Source organism: Bactrocera oleae, chromosome 5 (assembly GCF_042242935.1).
Source record: "Bactrocera oleae isolate idBacOlea1 chromosome 5, idBacOlea1, whole genome shotgun sequence".
In the NCBI taxonomy this organism is placed as follows: Eukaryota; Metazoa; Arthropoda; class Insecta; order Diptera; family Tephritidae; genus Bactrocera; species Bactrocera oleae.
Window position 1 is genome coordinate 32,883,774 of NC_091539.1, and position 21,103 is coordinate 32,904,876.

The 21,103-nt window shown below is 33.9% G+C and overlaps 1 protein-coding gene across 5 annotated transcripts in view; it reads right to left on the reverse strand.

Annotated features, from left to right (window-relative positions):
* Positions 1 to 9,881: 9,881 nt before the first annotated feature.
* LOC106625479 (uncharacterized) overlaps positions 9,882 to 21,103 on the reverse strand; it is a 65,498-nt gene continuing 54,276 nt past the window's right edge. For all 5 annotated transcript variants that reach the window (XM_070109759.1, XM_036371797.2, XM_036371799.2 and 2 more), the window contains exon 3: positions 9,882 to 11,663. In XM_070109759.1, the coding sequence (XP_069965860.1) occupies positions 10,822 to 11,663 (842 nt within the window). In that variant the 3' untranslated portion in view covers positions 9,882 to 10,821. The remainder of the gene's footprint in view (positions 11,664 to 21,103) is intronic.

Genomic DNA, 21,103 nt, shown 5'->3' on the forward strand with positions numbered 1-21,103 from the left:
AGGCTTTTGGCTCAGAGTGGAACGTAAAAGGTCCAGTGAACTGCTAGCTCTAAGCAAGGTTCACACCATTGCAATGATAGGTGTCCTAAATGGATGGGTGTCCTATTCACCTAACTTAATTTATATCAAATCTTAACCAAGTTAACCTTTGAAAAGACAGAATCAAAGTTATATTCGTAAAAGATGTATATGTACAATATTTTTTCAGTGTATCTCGTGAATTTGTAACGGTAAAATTTTTTTCCATATGCAGTATTCTTGGTTCACATATTTGGCTTGAGTTTTTAGTCTCAGAATATCCAATTGTTGAATTGGCCATCTTTGAGTTAAGATTTCCTTAGAGAACCTTTGGGGTATACTTACTACAAACTTAGTAGCGTCCATGCCACAAAGACTGTGTATGGTAAAAGTAAGGGTAATACTATTAGGTACTGAAAATACTTAAAATATCAATGATTTGAGGTAACTTTTTATAAAAATACTTGCAATAATATCTTTTTATAAAATATGAATTGTATAAAGATCTCTAATTTGCACTTATGAATAATTACCTTATACTGAAGTAGTATATATATATTTTGTTATAAAAAATGCAAATATAATTTAAATTTTGTTTTTTTACTACATCTTATGAAGCCATAAATAAAAATATATACTATCAAAATATATAATGTATAAGTGGTTCTTTTGTGAAGGTAGAAGATTTCAATATTCGGAACATTTTATAGTAAAGTGAATTTTTAAAAGAAGATATATACAATGTGTAATACAAATTTGCGGTTAGTCTCGATCAATATGTAAGATACCTTATCAAATTGGACCGACGGTATAATATTCAATGTACTTTAGTTTAATGCCGAAAATATGTGAAATTATGTTATACTATATATCCTAACAAACCTTGTTATATTAATGGTACATGATCAAAGTTGGTCTAGATTTTGGTCTTAATCTCATATCCCTTATATCATCAATTGCGATCTTTTGGTTGACGTTTCCACATCCACTTAATATATTAAATTTAGCCTATTCGTTTGAGTTTATGTCAGATCTATCTCATTTGGGGATGATTTTAATATACTTTTCGCTGATGGGAAATTTTCGCTGAGTCTATGACCTATAGTATAACTTAATATAATACAGAATTTGATCGTTATTCATTTTTAAATATGAAGTCTTGCCAACACCTGAAGGTATGGTATTTCCTCGTCTTTATTGCTTGAAAGTTGCAAGAGTATAAAACGTTCGGTTACACCCGAACTTATCCCTTCCTTACTTATTTATTGTTTAATTTTTGTTATGAAAAATATTGTTTTAAATGTTCTAACGATCCTTTTAGTGTATTTAATTTTGAAATATTCATAATATTCATATTGTTTGGTGCAATTTACCTTTTGCTAAGTGATTTGTAGCACAAATAGTTTTACGCTAACCATGCGGACACTTCCGTGTTTAAAGACTTATTGAATAGAATATGACATGTTCCTTCTACTCCCCAAACCAATAATAAATATTGATGTTATCTACAAAAAATCATGACTCGTAAGGTTTAGACCGACAAATAAAATAAACCATTAAGTCCGTCACAAAAGCGAAATATTGTACATACTTGTACTTATGTATCGGTATGTGTGAAGCATTCGCTCGCGGATTTTGTGTCGGAGTTTGTAACGTGACTCAGTCGAGTTTTTGTCTTGTAGAGCAAATCATAGAGCGTGCGTTGACGCAGATCATTGTGGCGATAGGGTTAAAGTGAAACCAATAATCACAAAAAGGTGCTGGGCAAATGAAATCAACGTGTAAACAAATCATAGATACATGAAAATGCACACATACTTACCTATATAAACGTGTATGTATAAGAAGGTAAGTAAGGGAGTTGCCGCTATCGAAAGGTGAAAATATTATAAATTGACTTTAATTAAAAACTCCTTTTACTTATCGCGTCAATTATAACCGTTTTACCACACATTTACTGCATGCCGCATATTGTTTGATGAATGGCTCCCTTGACGCGAAGTTGGCCGCAGGTAATGAACTCATTAATCGGCAAGTTGCTCACAGTGTGTGGCTTTTCACTTGAACAAGCTCGACATTAGAAGTAGACAGTAAGCTGACTGCTAATATTGATCGATGTTAATGCAAGGGGAATATGACTGTTACCTCCATAATCCCCCTGCGGGTAGGGGTAAGAATTTACCCGCGGTAAGACATGCCTGTCGTAAGAGGCGGCTAAAAGCCAATATGCACTATGACTGTTATTATGTACCTTGCTCAGTAATATCAGCATAGTATGTCAGAAATAGTGTTATAATACTCAGCTTGAAATGATATTATAGAATTTAAATGGAAAAGCAAATAAAAAGACATTTGAAGTTCAAGCGACAAATGTCACCAGTCATTGAGTAATGGGTAGCTCAACTGGCAGTAGTTTCGGCTACACAGTCTTACCGGAGACTTTCTGGTACCACGGGGAGCAGAAAGCCCTTGGACTTCGGTCCAATCTGCTCATTGGGTTAAGGCCCCTTTGTACCCGTACCCGAAAACGGAAGAGGTTTCAGGTCAGCCTCGAATCTTACCAAGATGGTAGTGTGTGCCCAGACACACTGCCACTGGTAACGAAATTAATACTTGCAAATAGCTCGTATTATTTGGGGCGCTTATCAACGCATTGTATTGATACGTTGTGCTTTGGAGCACCGTGAGGTAAGGCCGTCGCCGGCAGGTACTCACGTAAATCAACAACGAAAGTTGTTACCTCCATAAATTGCTATTGTAAATATTAGATATTCAAATGTCGTTGCACTTTTATTGCCTTAAGGATTAATTCCTGAATTGGGTTCCGTTCCTTATGAATTCCTAGAAACCGTCTTAATTTGAAGAATACAATTTCTAAATAGTTGACATTGAGGGATATTATAGAAATGTTCCAAGTTTTCGATGCTAGTTTTGTAGAGCGATTTGTATCATTTTCATTGTTCTGTATATAACATAGGAGCACAGACGTTGATGAACCCAAAGAACGTTGAAAAGAGGCTGTTTATCAAATGTATCGCTTGGTCGACAACAGAAAGTTTATACGAAAATGTGTTCAAAAAATATGTATATACAATTATTCATTTGTCTACATTTATGTTCTCGCCTTCAAAATAGTTCCTATTCGATATTATGTAATTATGCCAGCACTTCATTCAATCGTTAAAACACTTCTCAAACTCGAGTTTTGAGATATCCTTTAGCTCTTTCAGCGAGTTTCATCTACCTTGTAAAACGACGGCCCTTTAAGGTTTTCTTTATTTTTGAAAATAAGAAAAGGTCACCAAGTACCGTTATTTTCTGAACACTCGTAATAAAAATACAATGTACTTAACTGATAAAGTAAATAGGTATATTTTTTGGAATAAGCATATTTATCTTAAAAAGAGAGAAATCATCAACAACTTATATAGAATTTCTGAAAGGAAATGACAAACCTCTGAGCATATCGCGGTGTAAGTGCCATTTCGAGAAATTTCTGCCCGAACTAAGTCACTCCTTACTATGTTTATGTAAAGTTTTGACTGTCGACTTATCTAAAAGATTAACTGACGGCGTTCCGGTCAATATTCGAGCGACATGAGTAAAGTTATAAGGAACTGGTGTCTCAAGTTAACTATATAAAAAATCTTACACCTCTGTAAAGCAGTATTTAACTGAGAAACTTGTAATTTTATAATATATCGTGAGTTCAAATATTTTACTGCCTTCCGCGCATTCTTACCACAAACTTAATCCGGTCTTGCCCACATGGCCGTGGCCATTACTGATACGTTATTTATGTGATGTCTTTTGCTGCAAATTTGTAATTTAAACAAGTAAGGAAGGCCTAAGGTCGGGTATGATATAAAAGTAGGAAGTATTGCATCCATTATTTACAAAAACAGGCAAGAAGATGGGCGGTGCCACGCCCCTCGTCCAATTCTTACATCGGATCCCATAAAGCGCTTTCCTGCTATCCTCGTGTTCAGTGAGTTATCGCACTTTTAGCACTTTTTAACATAACCGTTATACGGGGAGTGAGCGAGGTTATTATTGGATTTTCTTCACTTTCACAGTGTATAAAAAAATGATAAAAAGATTTCCTCTCAGCAAGTTTGGTTGATATAGCTTCAGTGGTTTGGGAGATATGTACGTTTAACCATTTAGAGGGCGGGGCCACGCCCATTGTTTAAAACCTTGTAGCTCACAAGTGCCTCTTACCCCCCGCAACGTGTTGCGAGTGTATAAAAATTATATAAGGTAATGAAATAAGTGTAAACAATTTTACAAACATGCATAAAAACACATTTAAATAAGAAGACAAAAATTATGTTTATTGCCAAAATTGTCAACTTAATGAAGATATACGAGTTCTGGAATTGCCTGTGCGAAATCGAAAATGTCATGAATTTAAAATTGTCGGCCCTTGTGTAGTATTGGATATTCGGTTTTTGAGTGGCGTAGTGTAACCAGTTCTGCGTGACGGTCAATCGTTTGGTGGACCAATGTGTCATATTTATTATACACACAAAGTTCGGTATAATTAAAAACTCTGTGTAATTAATAAGACGGCTTGATCGCAATATGTATCGTTATGGATAAGAATTAAGAAGTATGCATTGCTAAAAAGGCGAATTAAAAATTGTTTAACTAAATATCTAAAATAAATACTGCAACCAAAGAGATTAAACGCTTTAATGATGACTAATTTCGTAATTTCGGTATTTCAGTAAGAACTTTTTGTGGTGAAGATGAATCTGTTATTCAAATATTTTGCAACAAAAATCGTTATTTTCTGCATGACAGCAAATTATATTAATAAGAAGTTGTTGACAGCGAAATATTGTACAATATACTATGTCGAAAATCGGTTGCGAAATGATAAATCAACTTCAATGTACAATATTAATTACATTATGGTAATTAATGAATAGCAAGACACATTTTTACGCTTTTTACTGACTAAAGAAATAAAATGATTAACATGCGATATCAAAATATACTCAAATTATGAAAATATTATTTAGAAATAATGTTAGTGCTACAATCATGTCATCGTTGACATATGTTTAGAATGTTTATCGCAATATAGGAGGAAAAGTATATGTGCAGTATTTGTAGACCTCACTATAAAAATTATAAGCTGTTAGGTGATGACTCCAAACAAGACTGAAACCATTTTTTCGCTTTAACTTAAGAATTACATTTTCAGAATTTTTAGTGTGGGTTCCGCTGATATTGTTGATGAAAATTGCCATCTCTAACTGAAAGGTGTACAATTGATTAATTATATTTTCTTCAATATTCTTGCTGGAATCCTTTAGAGTTTATTCTTTTTTCTTTAGAAAGAATTGAAACCTTTTGCGTCTCTATTATAAGGAGGCCATTCGGCAGTTTCGACGTCATATTAGTAAACGCACGCCTCGTTACCAATAATGATGGTACGTTTCATTAATGTAGGGCATTCAGCAACAGGTTTTTTGGTACGGTCTAGCAGTGATACGCTTCATACCCGAATAATAATTTTAGCAAAAATGTGTTGTGTCCATCTATAAGAGATGTTGAGCTCCTCTGCTACAAAATTTGAATCAGACTCATTGTTTAATTTCTTTTCCATAGTAAAAATCGCCAGACCAACTTTTCGCGTCGTAAAAAAACAGCTGTCAAATTCACACGAACCAAAAAATTGTTGTACCAATCGGAAACAAGTTTTATCGTTTCGGTTTGATAGCTTAGTTTGAATGAACCAGTCCGAGTAAATTTTGATCAGATCGTATACAAATACCAAATAAATTTCTTGAATTCAAGTCCTGTATCCGATAGAGATAGTAGTCTATAACATAACCATATTGTAGGGAGTTTGGTTGAGTTACTTGGCTTGCCTCAGAGTACTGGAACTGGAACCTGACTTGCTCATGGCATACATTTCTTCTTAGTTACACTTGCCGTCTTAAGCAACCGGAAGTTTTCTCGACAGGTTCAATTTCTACCTAAGTAATTATTTACTCCAAAATTTCTTATTTACGCATATGTTTGGAAGAATTGCTATTCGTATTGGACAACTAAATGAAGTCTATATCACTGAGTTTTATCACGAGTTTATGCAACATTTTCCGATGTCTAGTTCATCTCCTTGCATATAGAGATCAAAATCGCATAAAATGACTGACAAAAATTTCTGTTTACTGCAACTTTTATTACTTCCGTGAAATCAGCTACAAACAATCTCAACCCACTGGCAATAATCATATCATAGCCGGTATATCACGCATAACGGCATTGTGGTTTAGGTGTGATTATTATTGTTACCGACAATGCAGAGGTTGGCCACAACTAATTAAATTACCAGCTCAAGCTCATACTGATACCATAATTGCTTCAAAATTGTAATTTAATTTATTTCATCGCTCGTAAATATGCAATCAAAATGCAGGAATTCAGTTATGTGACACATGTAGGCAGGCAGTTAAGCTATAAGTTTGTGCACCCACGGCAGGGTGTCTTGGTCAACACCCATAAACGGTGATAGGTGACATTAATTTGTTGCTATATGTCAACATACATTTCAATTGGGTGCAATGAGTGAACATGTATTATAGAGAATAATTCATACGATGAGATTGTCACACCTACAAAAATGTCCAGATGCAGTCAGAGATAAAGGTAATTACATAGGTTGATGTCGTGGACTCCAAGAAATAGAGACATACATAATATATGCGTGATTCTGGTGGCGATAAATCAATCAAACTTATATAATCCGAACTGCTAGGAGTATTTAGCAAATGTAAGCGTTTATATGTAATTCAATTATATACATATACATATGTATATGTACCTGTAGTACCTACTGATAATCATATATAATACTTAGAGCAGTAATTAAAAATCATTTTAATTACATTAAAGATAAAGGAATTTGCATTTTCGCGTTCTAATAGAGAAAGCTACGAACTTTGTCACGAATTACCATACCGTCACAGACCCACCCATTGACACAGCTCCTAATTATTGCCAAGGGAAGAAAACTCGACATAACTGTGATAAGTTTGTCTAGAAACATCAACGTGAATATTTCATATCTAATAATCACACACATGGAGTTCTTAATAAACGTAAAAATACTTTAGAGAATTGCGCCAGAATACTTTGTTGCTTGGCAACTGTTGCTGCTGTAGCCTCCAAATATCGCCAGAGGCGCTAAACCATGCGGCGCGCTCTTTACACACTTCTAGGCGGAACAAGCTTCAATTTAACGGGTCACAGCTGCCTAACCTATTGTGCGCCTGCCATGGTCATTATCTGACTGGCGCTGAATTATTACTTTTGTTTTCACTGGTGACTTGGGGCCGTAAAATTTTTTATTACAATTTGTCGGTTTGTCAATTATTTTCGCGCATGTGTGTGGCGGTTACACGGTTTCTTACATAAGAATGAACGCATTAATATGCAAGTAGCTTTTTCTTCTTTTTGTTCCAGCGGAGAACATGTTTTTAGGCAACTACTCGACATGCGAGTCATTCACTTGTTGGTTGCATTTTTCGTTCTGGTTTCGCGTTTTGAACTGATTTGCTTAATTTTTTGTCTTTTTGTAAACAGTTCATTACGATGCCTGGCTGGCCATTTCAATCAGATTTTATGTGCAATTAATTGCACTACAATACTTGAACACCTTCAGTTAGCTGCTTGGTTAATGCATTTTGTCGCCAATCATACCAGCATCTGTGAGAAAACGTGCCGATTGTGTTGAGAAGATATCAAATTAATTAAGGCTTAACTATTGTTATTATTGACATATCAGATATTGCTATTATACTTATACATTACTGATTGAGCTGCTGATCAAAGCTGACGGGGATCGTAATAGACTTACAAAAGAAATCTTTGTCCTAAAATGGGTTGAATCGGATCAATAATTCTCTTAGCCCCCATATACCTAATAGAAAGAACTTTAGGTTATCTTTATACCTCATACGTATTTCTAATAACGGTGCCTAAAACGAACAAAATTGGGTTTAAACTTGCCCTACACCTACGTATATAACTGATATTAGGATTTTGAAACATCTAGTTGCCTTTATTTCTTATATATTGGTGATGGTATGTGAGGAACCTTACTGAGATTTAGAGAACATTTTTAAAATAAAGTTTTGCCTACATCTGAAGGTATTTCCCCGCCTTTCATCAATGCAAGTTGAAAGAGTATAAAATGTTCGGTTACACCCGAATATAGCCCTTCCTTATATGTTTTAATTTTAAATATGTGCCTAATAGAACTTAGTAATTCCCTTTACCTTCTCTCTCTTCTATCGAGTACATGAAAAAAAATAGACCTGTGAAACAGAAATCATTTTGGTAAGGATGTGTGATATGTGACAAACAAGAAAACATGTCCATTCAGTTTCATTAAAATATGAAATATATTGACCGATATACCTATTAGTCTAGAATGTTTACACGCAATTATGCGAAAAGAACACACATATTGAGATATATTCGGTATAAAGCGTATCGGAATTTCGAAATTCTCTTATTAAGTACATGGTACAGCTAGGCTAAGTGTTGAGCCGAGTTTATCCAATTTTGGCATCACGACACTCTGTTACCAGGAAAATACGGTTTCTGAATTTCATTAAGATGTCTCACACACTGATCAATATACTAATATATGGTATATATACCTCGTAGATTGTAGTTGTAAATGTCAGAATTAGGCACTGAAATCTATATATTCGGTATCTGAATGCTTGAAAAGTTATGGTTCGGTTTCGACCATTTTTTGATATGTGATAGCATAAATTGAATATGTAGACTATGCGTTTTTAATGGTGCTTGAATTATAATACACTAGAATTTCGTTAGGTAGATTAGATTGTTCAGATCCAACCACTATAGGATATTCACACATTCACACTGACTGTGTAGATTTTATTATTTTATTATTATTGGTCTTACTCTAAACTGCTGCAACACAGACTCTTAAGACTTTCTGTATCTTCTTCTTAGATTGATCGTTGAAACAAATACTACTGCTGTCTCACATCGATTCATAATCTTTAATACAAACTCTTTAGACTTTCTGTATCTTCTAAGTTTATTGAGTATATTTTGTTTTGTTGCTTCGTTTCGATATCTTAACAAATGATTTTAATTCAAATGGAACTTCAAATGTTATTTTATAGAAATTAAAACACAGTCCATTTCGCAATTGCGATAAGAGAGTAATGTGAGAATATTATGGACCAAATAGTACTTAACATCCTTTGGCTTTTAGACAATACTATTATATGGGAGGTGGATGAGGTTCCTCGAAAATATTTCAAGACGTATTCATTAGGCCGTTTAATTTATATATATATATTTTTTTTTTAAATATAGAACTATATTTACGGAGAACGCCGTTTCGTTGCTCGACCCATTCTGTACATTTATGCTACTAAATTTAGTAATAATAACACACACTTTCCACACATTCTACAATATGTATACTATATTCGTTTAGCGTTTGTCGTCAATGTGATTATTCCAATATGTTCCAATAAACGCAATATCCACTAGCTTGCTAAAGGCCACAAACATATTTTTAAAATAATTTTATTTTCTATAATAACAAAAAATGAACATAATCTCGATATTAAAAATTACAACAGTTTAATTATTCTTAAAATTACAAATATAGTCTAGCATTTGTGTTCTGATAAAATGTTCAGATATCGTTTATACTAAAATTACAAAATGAAAAAGTTAAATAATTTTTGAATAAAATGCTGATGTATTTTTGTCACTACAAAACAAAAGTAAATAAAATACATACATATATACTTACATACTTGCAAGTAATATAGAGCAAAGCGCAATGTAACATAATGTGTTTTATAAATTACCTGTTTAAACCTATTTTTGTTATTTGAATGAATGGATGAGAATGGATGAGAATGAAATGAAAAAGTAAAAAGTTAATGAGTTTTTCATAATTTAAAATTTAAAAAAAGAATGCTGTTTTTAATCTTTTCTTTTTTTGCAATTAAGTGTAAACATATGTAAATAGATCAAAAATGAGTGAAATTCCAAACAAAAATATTTTAAATGTATGTTGTGGTTGCATTTCTATGTAAGAAAATCTTTCGAAAAAACATGAAAAATTTAGATAAATAAGGTTAAATGAGAGGTTAAAATTTCCACTCTTGATGTTGTGCTTTGAACTATTCTTAATAAAAATAGAAATAATTAGTTATGAAAATGAGTAGTTATAGAAAAATAAACTAATTTCTTGGTATTGTTGTAAACGGAGCTTATTTCCGTATTATTGCTTTAAAATTAGGAGCAATAAACGTATGAAATACATATTATGTAACTATATTTGAGCTCGGACATACTGAAAAGGTTTCAAGTAATATAAAATACAAAGCAAAGTGAAAGTTTGATAAATACATTTTCGGCAGTGATTAAGTTTCATCAAATGATTAGTTCTAAGCTAAGGCATGAGCCTACACTAAGTGGTTTCAAATTAGAAACTTTGTTTTTTACTACCAGCATCCAACTTTATATGCGCACTCCATTTCTAACCGTTATCAAAAATTAATATGAAACTATTTTGTACAGTGAATGTTATGAAAGGAGAGAAAATAATGATTACGATAACCTCTACACTCCCAATAACGATTTCACGCTGAACAGCATGTATACTGCCAACGTTTCTTTCCTGCTTTCTTAGTTTTTGTTTAACTGTATTGCCATCTTTCACTTACTTTATAAATAATGTCATATACTACAATTTGCTTAACCGCCCCTACCACTAACAGCTTAACTTAATGCCAAGAGCGGCTCATAGTCCATATCTTTGGGACTCGTCTTCTTCTTATACTTCTTTTGCAATTTCGTTTTAGAAAGCTTCGATTTGGATTTACTCGCTCGCCGCTTCTTTTCTTCCTGCTCCTCTTGCTCTTTCTCACGATCAAGCAGTTCTAATTGCTCAAAGATGTTCTTCGGACGTGGATGTATACTTGTTTTGGTTGAATTTTTCGCCGCATAAACAACAACAAATTGCGAAAACGCTGAATCTGCCGGTGTATTTATATCGGCAAAGTCACGGAAATCGGCAAATTGCTCTTCGGGATAAGTATACTTCTGCACGAACTCCTCGTTCGAGGGGCGTCCATGTCCATTCGCGTCACCGTAGTATTGATTGAAATCGCTATTATCGTCGGTGTGATAAGTCATTTCCTCTTCGGGGTAGAAAGTGCCGCCGCGTAGCACTCCAAAATCTCCGGAACCTAAAATAGTGGGATCAAAGCTGCGTTGTGTTGGTCCTAGTGGCACTTGTTCGGGATGTGGCGCTGCAAATTTCGGTATCACTGGACTATCGGGTATAGGAAAGTAGGGGCGTGAATGACCCAGTGGTGGCGCCTCACGGAAGAAAGGTGGATAATAGTTTTGTGCAGCTTGTGTGTGTGAGTCAACAGGCGTTGGCTGTGGTACGTTGGCGTGAACATCAGAACGTGCCACAATATGAGGATTGGGTGGTAATGGACGGAATTGGTAGGTGGGTGGCACGTGGAATTGTTGTTCCTGTGAACGTAAAACGGTAACTGGGGTGAAGTCATTTGGCTCCATTAACATATCGGCATCTTCTTTTGGGAATTCAGCTGTAAGAGAAAAAAGAGAAAATCATATGTTGAGTAAATGTTGAAAATGTACATAAAACACTGTGAAAGAATTTAAATAAATGAGTTTTACAAATGATTTAGTGTTATTTATACTAATATTATACAGGGGAAGGTTGCTTGTTTGAATCGAATAGGCTCCGAAACTTCTTGACGGATTTGAAAAATTCTTTCATCATTGGGAAGCTACACTATCTCCGGTGAATATAGGCAATATTATATTTTCCAAAAAGTTAGGGATCCTAGCTAAAACGGCAATAATATAACTCAAGGTGTAAAAAATTTCCAAAAAATTATTATTATTAAATGGAGTGATTTTCTTGTATTATATAAAACTACTTATATGAAATTATCTAGTCTTAGCCACTTTACAAAAATATTTGCTTCATGAGAAGTCCGATTTGTGGATTTATCGCTTCTGGCACACCGCATCTTTCATTCCTCTCAATTTTGGAATCGGAAAACTTTCACCACTTGTTTTCATTTATCTTCTTATGCTTTTGTTTAACACTTTGACTTCGTTTAAAATGAATTAATTTATATAAATGTCAGCTCGAAGCCGACAGCGACCGATCTACAGACATTTCTTCTGCCGATATGGCTGCAAAGCATTGTCATTGAACCGCAATAAATATTAATAAAACGGCAACGGTAGTTTATGTACCAAAATGTAAAACATTCAAATTAAAAAGAAAAAACTCGTCAACCTCAAAAACCTGTATTGATAATATCCAGCGAGAGATTGTTGACAAAAGCCATGCATTGACCGAGCAATACGGTGAAAGCGTTGCAACGACCAAAAGGCTGCGGCAACCCACATACTATGGTTTATGGCAATTGAAAGTCACCGGTAGATCGCTGTCAGCTGGGATTTTGCACAAAACTTGATCTTTCAGTTGCAAGTTACGAACGTTGCGAACATTTTGCGCTTTTCCTCGTTTTTATTGCACGAGCGAGCAAGCAACCAGTAGCGCGTATATTTGTTGTATAAATTGATGCATTACATGTTCAGAGTAGTTCATGTTAAATCGTCTTTTTCTCATTGTTAGTGTCCCCAAGACAAGATCGTGGTCAAGTGGCATGTTTAAATTGCACACAATAAGCGCCTGCCCTCAGTGGAATAATGATATTGTACTTTTTAGCGTTATGTTAAGAAATCAGAAATCTTGTTATAAAAACATTTTCGTATTTAATTTTCAAATGATTTTGAAGTTCGATGATCGGACCTAACGGTTAATAGATGCGATATTCACTAAAATTATTATCACTTCATTTGACATTAAGTAAAAATTAACCTTAGGTAACGAAATTTGATATCCTAAAGTAGCTATCTAGTTACAATATCTCAAAATTATTTGCAGCTGCCTTTTCTTACATACTTATAAAAAACGAAATAATTTCTGGCCATATGTTTTCGTATTTTAAATCAAGCATATCACGATCAAAGTGCGCAAACAAAATGTTCAGGCTTTTCTAGGTAACCCGAGAAAGTATATCGTTTCAGATATTTGAAGTTTTCTCAGACTAATAGGACCACTTAACTGAAACAATGAGATGGGGAAAGAGATGATGATTTAAAAGTAAATTAGTTTGTCTTGAAAGTTACAGCCATCGCATTACGTCTCTACCGAGTAAAACAATTATTTGCTCATTTGCAAAAAGCAGCTCAGTGCCATCAATGCACACTAATTAATAAATCATGTCACACATAATTAAATACTTAAGTGTATCAATTTTGAAGCTGCGTTAAAAACGAAATTTTTACACACTGTTGTTTTGTGTTATTTCGTGACGTGTTCATTTTGTAAAAACTTTGGTACACTTAACGAATTTGGACAGTGGCGGATTCAATCGTAACAGTACTCCGCCTTAACTTCACCTTTTCGAATTAAAACTGAATTTTCTATTCAAATTAGTATTTGTATGTATTGCAATCACATTCTTAAGGCTAACGTTCGATAAATTGGTTTGTCCCTAACTAAATATCGTTCCACAAATCCCTTAATTTGATATATTATAACTGGTAAGTGTTTTATTAAGTTTTTATTAGTTTTGCTAATTCAGATCCAATCTAGATTTACTATGGCTCTGTACAAGATACTTTTGTTTAGAGTATTTTTATGTATTCTTCAAATAAATTTAAGTCAACGATGTTTTAATGGAAAGGCTGGCAAATTTTATGTGATGCGTTTTCATGTCAAAAAATCATGCAAACCAGCCGATAACTAAAGTCATTCAAACTGTGCAATGCGGCATAGATATTTCCACCATAGCACTAGCACTCGACGCTCATAAATCCGCCACTGGTTGTGGGCGATGAAAAGCGAGAAACTTAAAGTTAATGTTGCTAAAAAGTGCCGACAGCAACAATTAAATCTGACCCATATTTGTAACAGTAATTTCGGTATAAATGAAAGCATACGTTAGCATGGTTTGGAACTCATCTTCCACAGCGCGTCGCAGCAATAATAATAAAAAATTGTTGCGCGCTTGCATTAATGACAAAGGAAAAGTGGAGTAATGCGATAATAATAATCATGACAAACGCAACCAAACGCGGTTGTTTGGTAAAAACAAACCAAATTGAGGAATGTTGCCAAAAAAGTTATACCACAATTAATCAATCACAAAACTAATATTTGTATATTTAATCTTACTGTGTCTGACTTGTAAGAAAATTCGGAATATTCAGGTAAAAAATTAGTAAATGGGTAGTAATATGCCTTGCTCTCATTAATATAGAATGCTATTCCTATTTTGTGCGAATTCCATAGCTATTTTATTCCCTTCAAAAATAAAGTAAGGGAACTATGCACTTGTAAGTGCGTTATGATGAAAATGTCCTCCACAGAAACGGAGATAGGAGTTTATTGGTGGCATCCAATTTTCTAGGACAGTTTCACAAAAAATTAGTTCGAATAACGGCATGTATCCCGAATTTTAGTTTCTTTTATGTTTGAACCTAATTCCAGAGAATAAAATTTAAGGATGTAAGATCACACTAAAAAAATGGCTAGTAAAGCTATCTCATCAAATTTGCTTTTAATTAAAAGTTATAGTCATGTCGGTATTAATGATAAAATAGAACGTATTGCTGAAATCGCTTATTCGTTAGAACCTTTCTTCAAATATGATGAAAAAAGGAATCCGTCAATATCTGGCTATACTGCTCTCTACTCTGACTCACACTCTATAGCTATCTCCTTTTAGAAACCATAAGGCTCAACAACTCCTCGAAAATGTGAAGTACCTAGACCGAATTGCCAGTCACTCTGAATGTAAAGGTTGCTTTTTGATTAAAATTGTGAACTAGCGTCACTTTGAACATTGTGGACATCACTAGTATAAAGCGAATATGGGTGGTTTCAAACTGTTTTTTTAAGTTATTAGAGAGCTTGAAGGAAGCTTGTAGTTGTAAATATATTTAAGAAGCAAGAAGATTGCAACCTAGACTAAGGATTCAACAAGAGTATCACCTTAAAGAGGTTTAAAAAGCCCTATAGCGAAGTAGAAAATTGTGGTGGTGTCATTTGTTCCATGAAAATACTGCAACAACACAAACAGTTTTAAAGAGCTTAAAAATGCTCACAGTTGAAAATACGTAACTTTGGGGATGACTGCCACCTGTTTAGAAACAGAAGGTTTTAGAAACTTTATTAATAACTTTTAAACAGTGAAAAAGTCCGATTTTATGGGTCGTTTGCGAATTCTTGCACAGGAATCCAAGTTACAATTATTTTGCGGTCTTTGTGAATAAAGACCAATCGTGCGTGGCTAAACGTGAACACACCATATCTACAATTTTGTGTTCGCACTTTAGTTGCTAAATTGTTTGCATTTTCAGTTTTGAAGTTTTTATTATTTCTTTGATCTGTTTATTTAGTGAGCTGTCAGAGCGGCGCGTGGGCTTATAAATACTTGAGCGCGCGGCATTTATAATGTAACATCAAAGAAACTTCATTCCATAATAATAACAAAAGCAATGAACTCTGTAAGTTTATAAACAGCACAACCCAGTTGGGAGTCAATTCTAAAAAGGTTAGTGAAATCATTTAACACTTCGTAAAATACTTAAGTATACAATGTATATTTTCAAGTGGTGAACAAAAGACTAAAGATAAATTTTTTTTTTTATAAGCTATACAGATTGCCGTATGTTGTATTGAGCACTGTGCAGTTTTGAGTATCGAGTTAGTATCGAAAACGGCAAGGAGTATCGAGGTATTTCAGTTATTTTACTCAACACTAATTTATCTTTTATCGAATTTTCTTTTAAGTAAACTGTAAAAATTTTGACGACTTTGACCCAAAAATAAAATTAAATCTAACATTTGCTGTTTTTGACCTAACCAGGACTTTGAAGACAAAGTGTAATAGATAATGAATAGATAATCTTTAAATAAATTTTAATTATTTCAATTAATTTAAGTATATGGCTAATGAAATCTTTGATTGAGTAAGTATTTTAATTTTCTTTCGTTTTGGGCAGAATTACACCAGAATATACGAAGAGAGAGATACTCATAATGGTTGTTACTGAGGTTGCGAATTTTTTATTTTAAAAATTTTGGATTAAAAGGTAGATTTCAATTTCTAATCCTTATATCGGAAATAAAACATGACGGCTTAATTTTTAATCCAAGATGTTTTCAAGATATTGAGATTAAAAATTATGTTTTAATTTTTATACTCTTGCAACATGTTGCTACAGAGTATAATAGTCAGTTGGATATAGGGTTATAGGTATATATTGTACATAAATGATCAGCATGACGAGACGAGTTGAAATCCGCGTTAGTGTGCGACCGTCCGTCTGTCTGGTTAAGCGTGTTCCTTGGCAGAAAGGTAAGGACGAGTTCGTAGATGGACGTAATAGAACCATTGCCACATCCACCAAACGGCATTAATCGAAAACATATAAAATGCCATAACTAAGTTTAATGTACGTATCTTCCAGACCATTCAAGCCATATCACTCAACTTTGCTTGGAAAAAATCCCTTAAGAATTTCTATGACAGTGTCAAAATGAGTGAATTCGGATTATGAGTGGTCGGGGCGGGGCACTCCCCATAAAACGGTTTTGTTAAAAATTAACAAAAGTGCGATAAATATATAAAAAAAAATGCGCCACAGACATAACATTTTACACCCAAAATGGTACGAGAGGGCTTTATAGGAGCCGGTGACAAATTTGGACCGTGAGAGTGGGACCGCCGATGTTTAGGGGAAAATCCATATCTCGGGACTTACTCGACCGATTTTAACCATATTCGGTATGTAATATAACCTTAACATTCCTACATTACAGTGTGAAGACAGGCGGCAGACCACGCCTACTTCCCATATGACACATTTTTATATTCCATCAAAGTTATTTCACTTACGCCTAGAACTTCTCCAAATCGGACGATAATATGGCTGGTTTTTTACGAAACATATCGGTCAATTTGTGAGGTCTGGTATTAAAATTCGGGGATAGTTTTATGACGACAGCATGCCCTTGTACCTGAAAAGGGTAAAACCATCAATACTTCTCTTAACCCCCAAGTATAAATATATTTGCGACCTTCCGGTTGACTTCTATCGATTAGAAATTTTAATGAAAATCAGAATGAATATTTTTCTAAAAGCTGTGCACCCTCTTTCCAAAAAAGGATGAAGTCAAGGCAATACTTCCCCAAGTTCAGTATAAAGTTCTACCAAGATCTGAAGGTATTTCCCCGGCTTTGCTCCTTGCAAGTTGCGAGAGTATAAAATGTTCGGTTAAACACGAACATAGCCTTTTCTTACTTGTTAATTCTAAATTACGTGCTTGGGATTTTTTGTTTTTTGCAAGCCAGTATTTGTTAAAATTATTTTTTTAATTTTCAATCCGGTGTTTGGGATTAAAATTTTTGAATCCCGTATTTGGGATTTTCTCGTATTTCTGTTGTTAATTTTTTAATGAATATCTGCTAGCCTGTTACTGGGGCAGCGAATATTGTATAAAGTTCGGCAAAAATAGTAGTTTTTCGGAAATTCCAGTAATACTAATTTATATTCAAGTTTCATCATATCTTAGAAGTTAATTTAATTTCCAGCTGGGCTTATTTTGGTATATTAACTGCGAGACAGTTGTGATCATAAAAATAGTAGCGCAACTCTTTTTTGTTATATTGTTACCATACAAATTATGCTGTTTACAAAAATTATAGTGTAGAATGTAAGTGTTTGGAAAGTTTGTAAAAATTTAAATTTAAAATTTGTACCCACATTATTTTATATTGTCCATATATGGTATGTAGTAAATCAGAGGCACGAAAATTATATTATATATGAGGAAAAATAGAAAATTACGATCCCGGTGATATTTGAAATCAAATGCGACGCATGCCATCAAAACATCCTAATTTAATGTACATAAATTTGTTCTGACTCAACTGTTTGAAGAAGTTTTGTTCGCAACTTAATTCTAAAATGGTTCCAAAACACCTGATTAACAATTAATTAAAGACTAACATTCCCAGAGATACACGTTTGGACTAATAAGCCAGTGTTTATAAGAATGAAATATGTCAAAACTCATTTGAATTTGCTAACCGTAATAGAGCTTAATTGTAAAAGTGTTTTATTTAATTGTCAGAAAATGTGTTAGTTTTATAGAGAAGGCTTATTTTTCCTCGGCCATAGGATTACATTTTAAAGGAATGGAATCCAGTAGAGAATTCAGGTGGAAATGTTTGGTAATTAGTTGTAAAAGCAACAATGATTGGGTTTAAACAAATCAATCAAAGTGGTGTTAACATTATAATGTAATAATAACCGTTATTTTGATATGAAGATACATGTTCTACTTTTGCTATGATTTTTGTACATTTTCCAATGAATAGGGTTGTGCTCCACGGCCACTACTAGTTTCTTGAACTCAGCTGTAAACGCTCATATATACTTACACATAGGTATATGTACATACGCTCATATATAAATATAATTTAGCATTGTTTACTCGCGCCTTGACGCACATTTCACACCTTCGGTTTCACTATCAGTCCCCATCACCATTTTAATCTCCGTTTCAGTTTGAGTGGCAGCTGGGAAGGGCTTTAAAATTTGATGTCAGGTAATGTAATGTACGTACTCGTATGTATGTGTATAAGTATTTAGTACTCGTGTGAAACGTAATTAAAATGGTTAAAAGGCCATTTTTACGGCCATGCCCCGTTGACATAAAATGCTTTGCCGAACTAAAGACATCGGTAATCAGTCGCGTGTGCTTTTTTTTGCATACTACTGCATTGTTATTGTTGTCACTTTGAAGTCGAAGACACAATAGTAAAATAATAATAAGTACTTGAGTAAGTAAGTAAAAACAAAAATGGAAAATGTGCGATCACTGATTTCCGACTTCTGCTTTCATTTGCACGTAAAAATCTCTTCATATGAGTACACACTCTATAGGTTAAGTAAATATTACCACAAGTCTATTTGAGAAAACTGTGAATTGTGTAAGCTGGTTTACTTTTCGCTTTAACCCAGTTCGAGCTGGTCATCATCTTTGTTTGCCTGTGAATTCTGACACACCATTTCAAGTATGGTAGGCACAAGCAAAGGTATGTAGGCCTCCAATGAAAATGATGGCCTCTACACTTGACAAAAAACACTTTTAAATGTATTATCAACAAATAATTGTTGTGATATTTATGAGCCATAATCAAGCGATGATAAGCAAGAAAACATCTTTTCTATGCTCATTTGAGAGGATCCGTGTTTACCTTAATAGCTCGTAAGTGTTAAAGTGTACCAACATTGCGACATCGTCGTGATTCGTACGTGATACATAAAAAACTTTTGCAGGACGCACAATCAAATTGAAGAGGCTGTATACACTATAAGTACTCATAGACAATCAAATAGGTATGAAGTTATATATGTATGGTATAACGCATCTATCGGTCAGTATGTAAGAATTCAGAAAGCATATATTTCTCTGCAGCGTATCCTCTTGCCTAAAACGGATGAAATCAGAGCAATATTTTTTTAAGTCACCATATAATAAATATATATACGGAAATACACCAGAAAATTGCGAGAGTTACACCCGAGCTTAGCCCTTCCTTACTTTTTTAAAGCTGCTTAATTTGGACTGTGGAAATTACGTCGATTAAATGAAAATCATTAACTTAATTGCTACCTGGCCAAGAAAATTAAAATATTTTTAGCAAAAACTTAGTAATATAATCGAGATCAACTATAGCAAATAAAGTCCACGAAAATGAATTTATCTCTCATTATTAGTTGGGTTCCTTAACAATCCGACCATAAATGCAAAGTCGTTAATTATATAGTTCTGATTGGTTGGTAACAATTGGTATTTCTTTAAATCCGGTTTTCACAGTGTAATCACAAGCATGCTTACTTTACGCATAATCACGTGCCGGAAAACCACTTACATATCCTCACACTTAACCCATATCAACCGCACTTAAAGTAGTAAGTAAAGTGATTCCATGAATCCATGAATCGCTTTACCGCAACTGTCACTTGTAATACAACCAAAATGAACACTATACCCCATGTGCGAAAACGCATTTCACGCATTTTCCGCAAAAAACTTGTTTTCGTTTCACTTATGGAGACAAAAAATCTCTACTTTGATGTGGTTATACTTACTTATAGACATGGAAATCGATCATGAAAATGTATATTGAGGAAAAAGAGTGAACAGCATTTTAAACAGACAAGTTGGTATCTTGATCAAAAAAAAGAGACACAACATGCACGGGCCTGTAGGAAAGTCTAAGTTCAGGTGCAAACGATGAAATACAGTTCATAAACCTACAGGGTGTTTTTTGACAAGTCAGCTGTCAAAGTAAACGTATGCATAAGGTATTTTTCTTTTCAAGTAACATGGCAAAAGCATACAATGGAAGAATGAAGATGCTTCACGGGTACATAAATATTCAGAATTGCCGAGGTGATTTTAGGTGATTTTTAAAGTGTCATAAAAGAAGGCAATCAATATATTTAGAAAACTGACAGCTGATAAAGTAAGGGGTCTCAAAATATTGGCACATGAGCATACCCATGATTATAACCCTCCTAGTCATCTGAAATGAAAAAAAGGATTATCAATCCGCAATGATGTCACAATTGTATGAACTAGCAATAAGTAAAAAAAAAATGTTTTTGACTGGCCAGTGTTTCTCGTATTTTTTCAAAATAGTAAAAAATTGGACATGAGGATAGTTCATACCGAGAGAGGTTTACAAAGAAGATTCTGTGAAAATTTTAATTAAATCGGTTCAGTAGAACTCGAGATATAGTAGGTATCGTATTGAAAAAGTCTGGTCTGAGAAAAGCGCATTTAAAGTTTCGCGTAAAGTCTTTTATTCGATTCCGGGTCAGTAAAATGTATGTGTCTTCGAAAATAATCTAAATAATC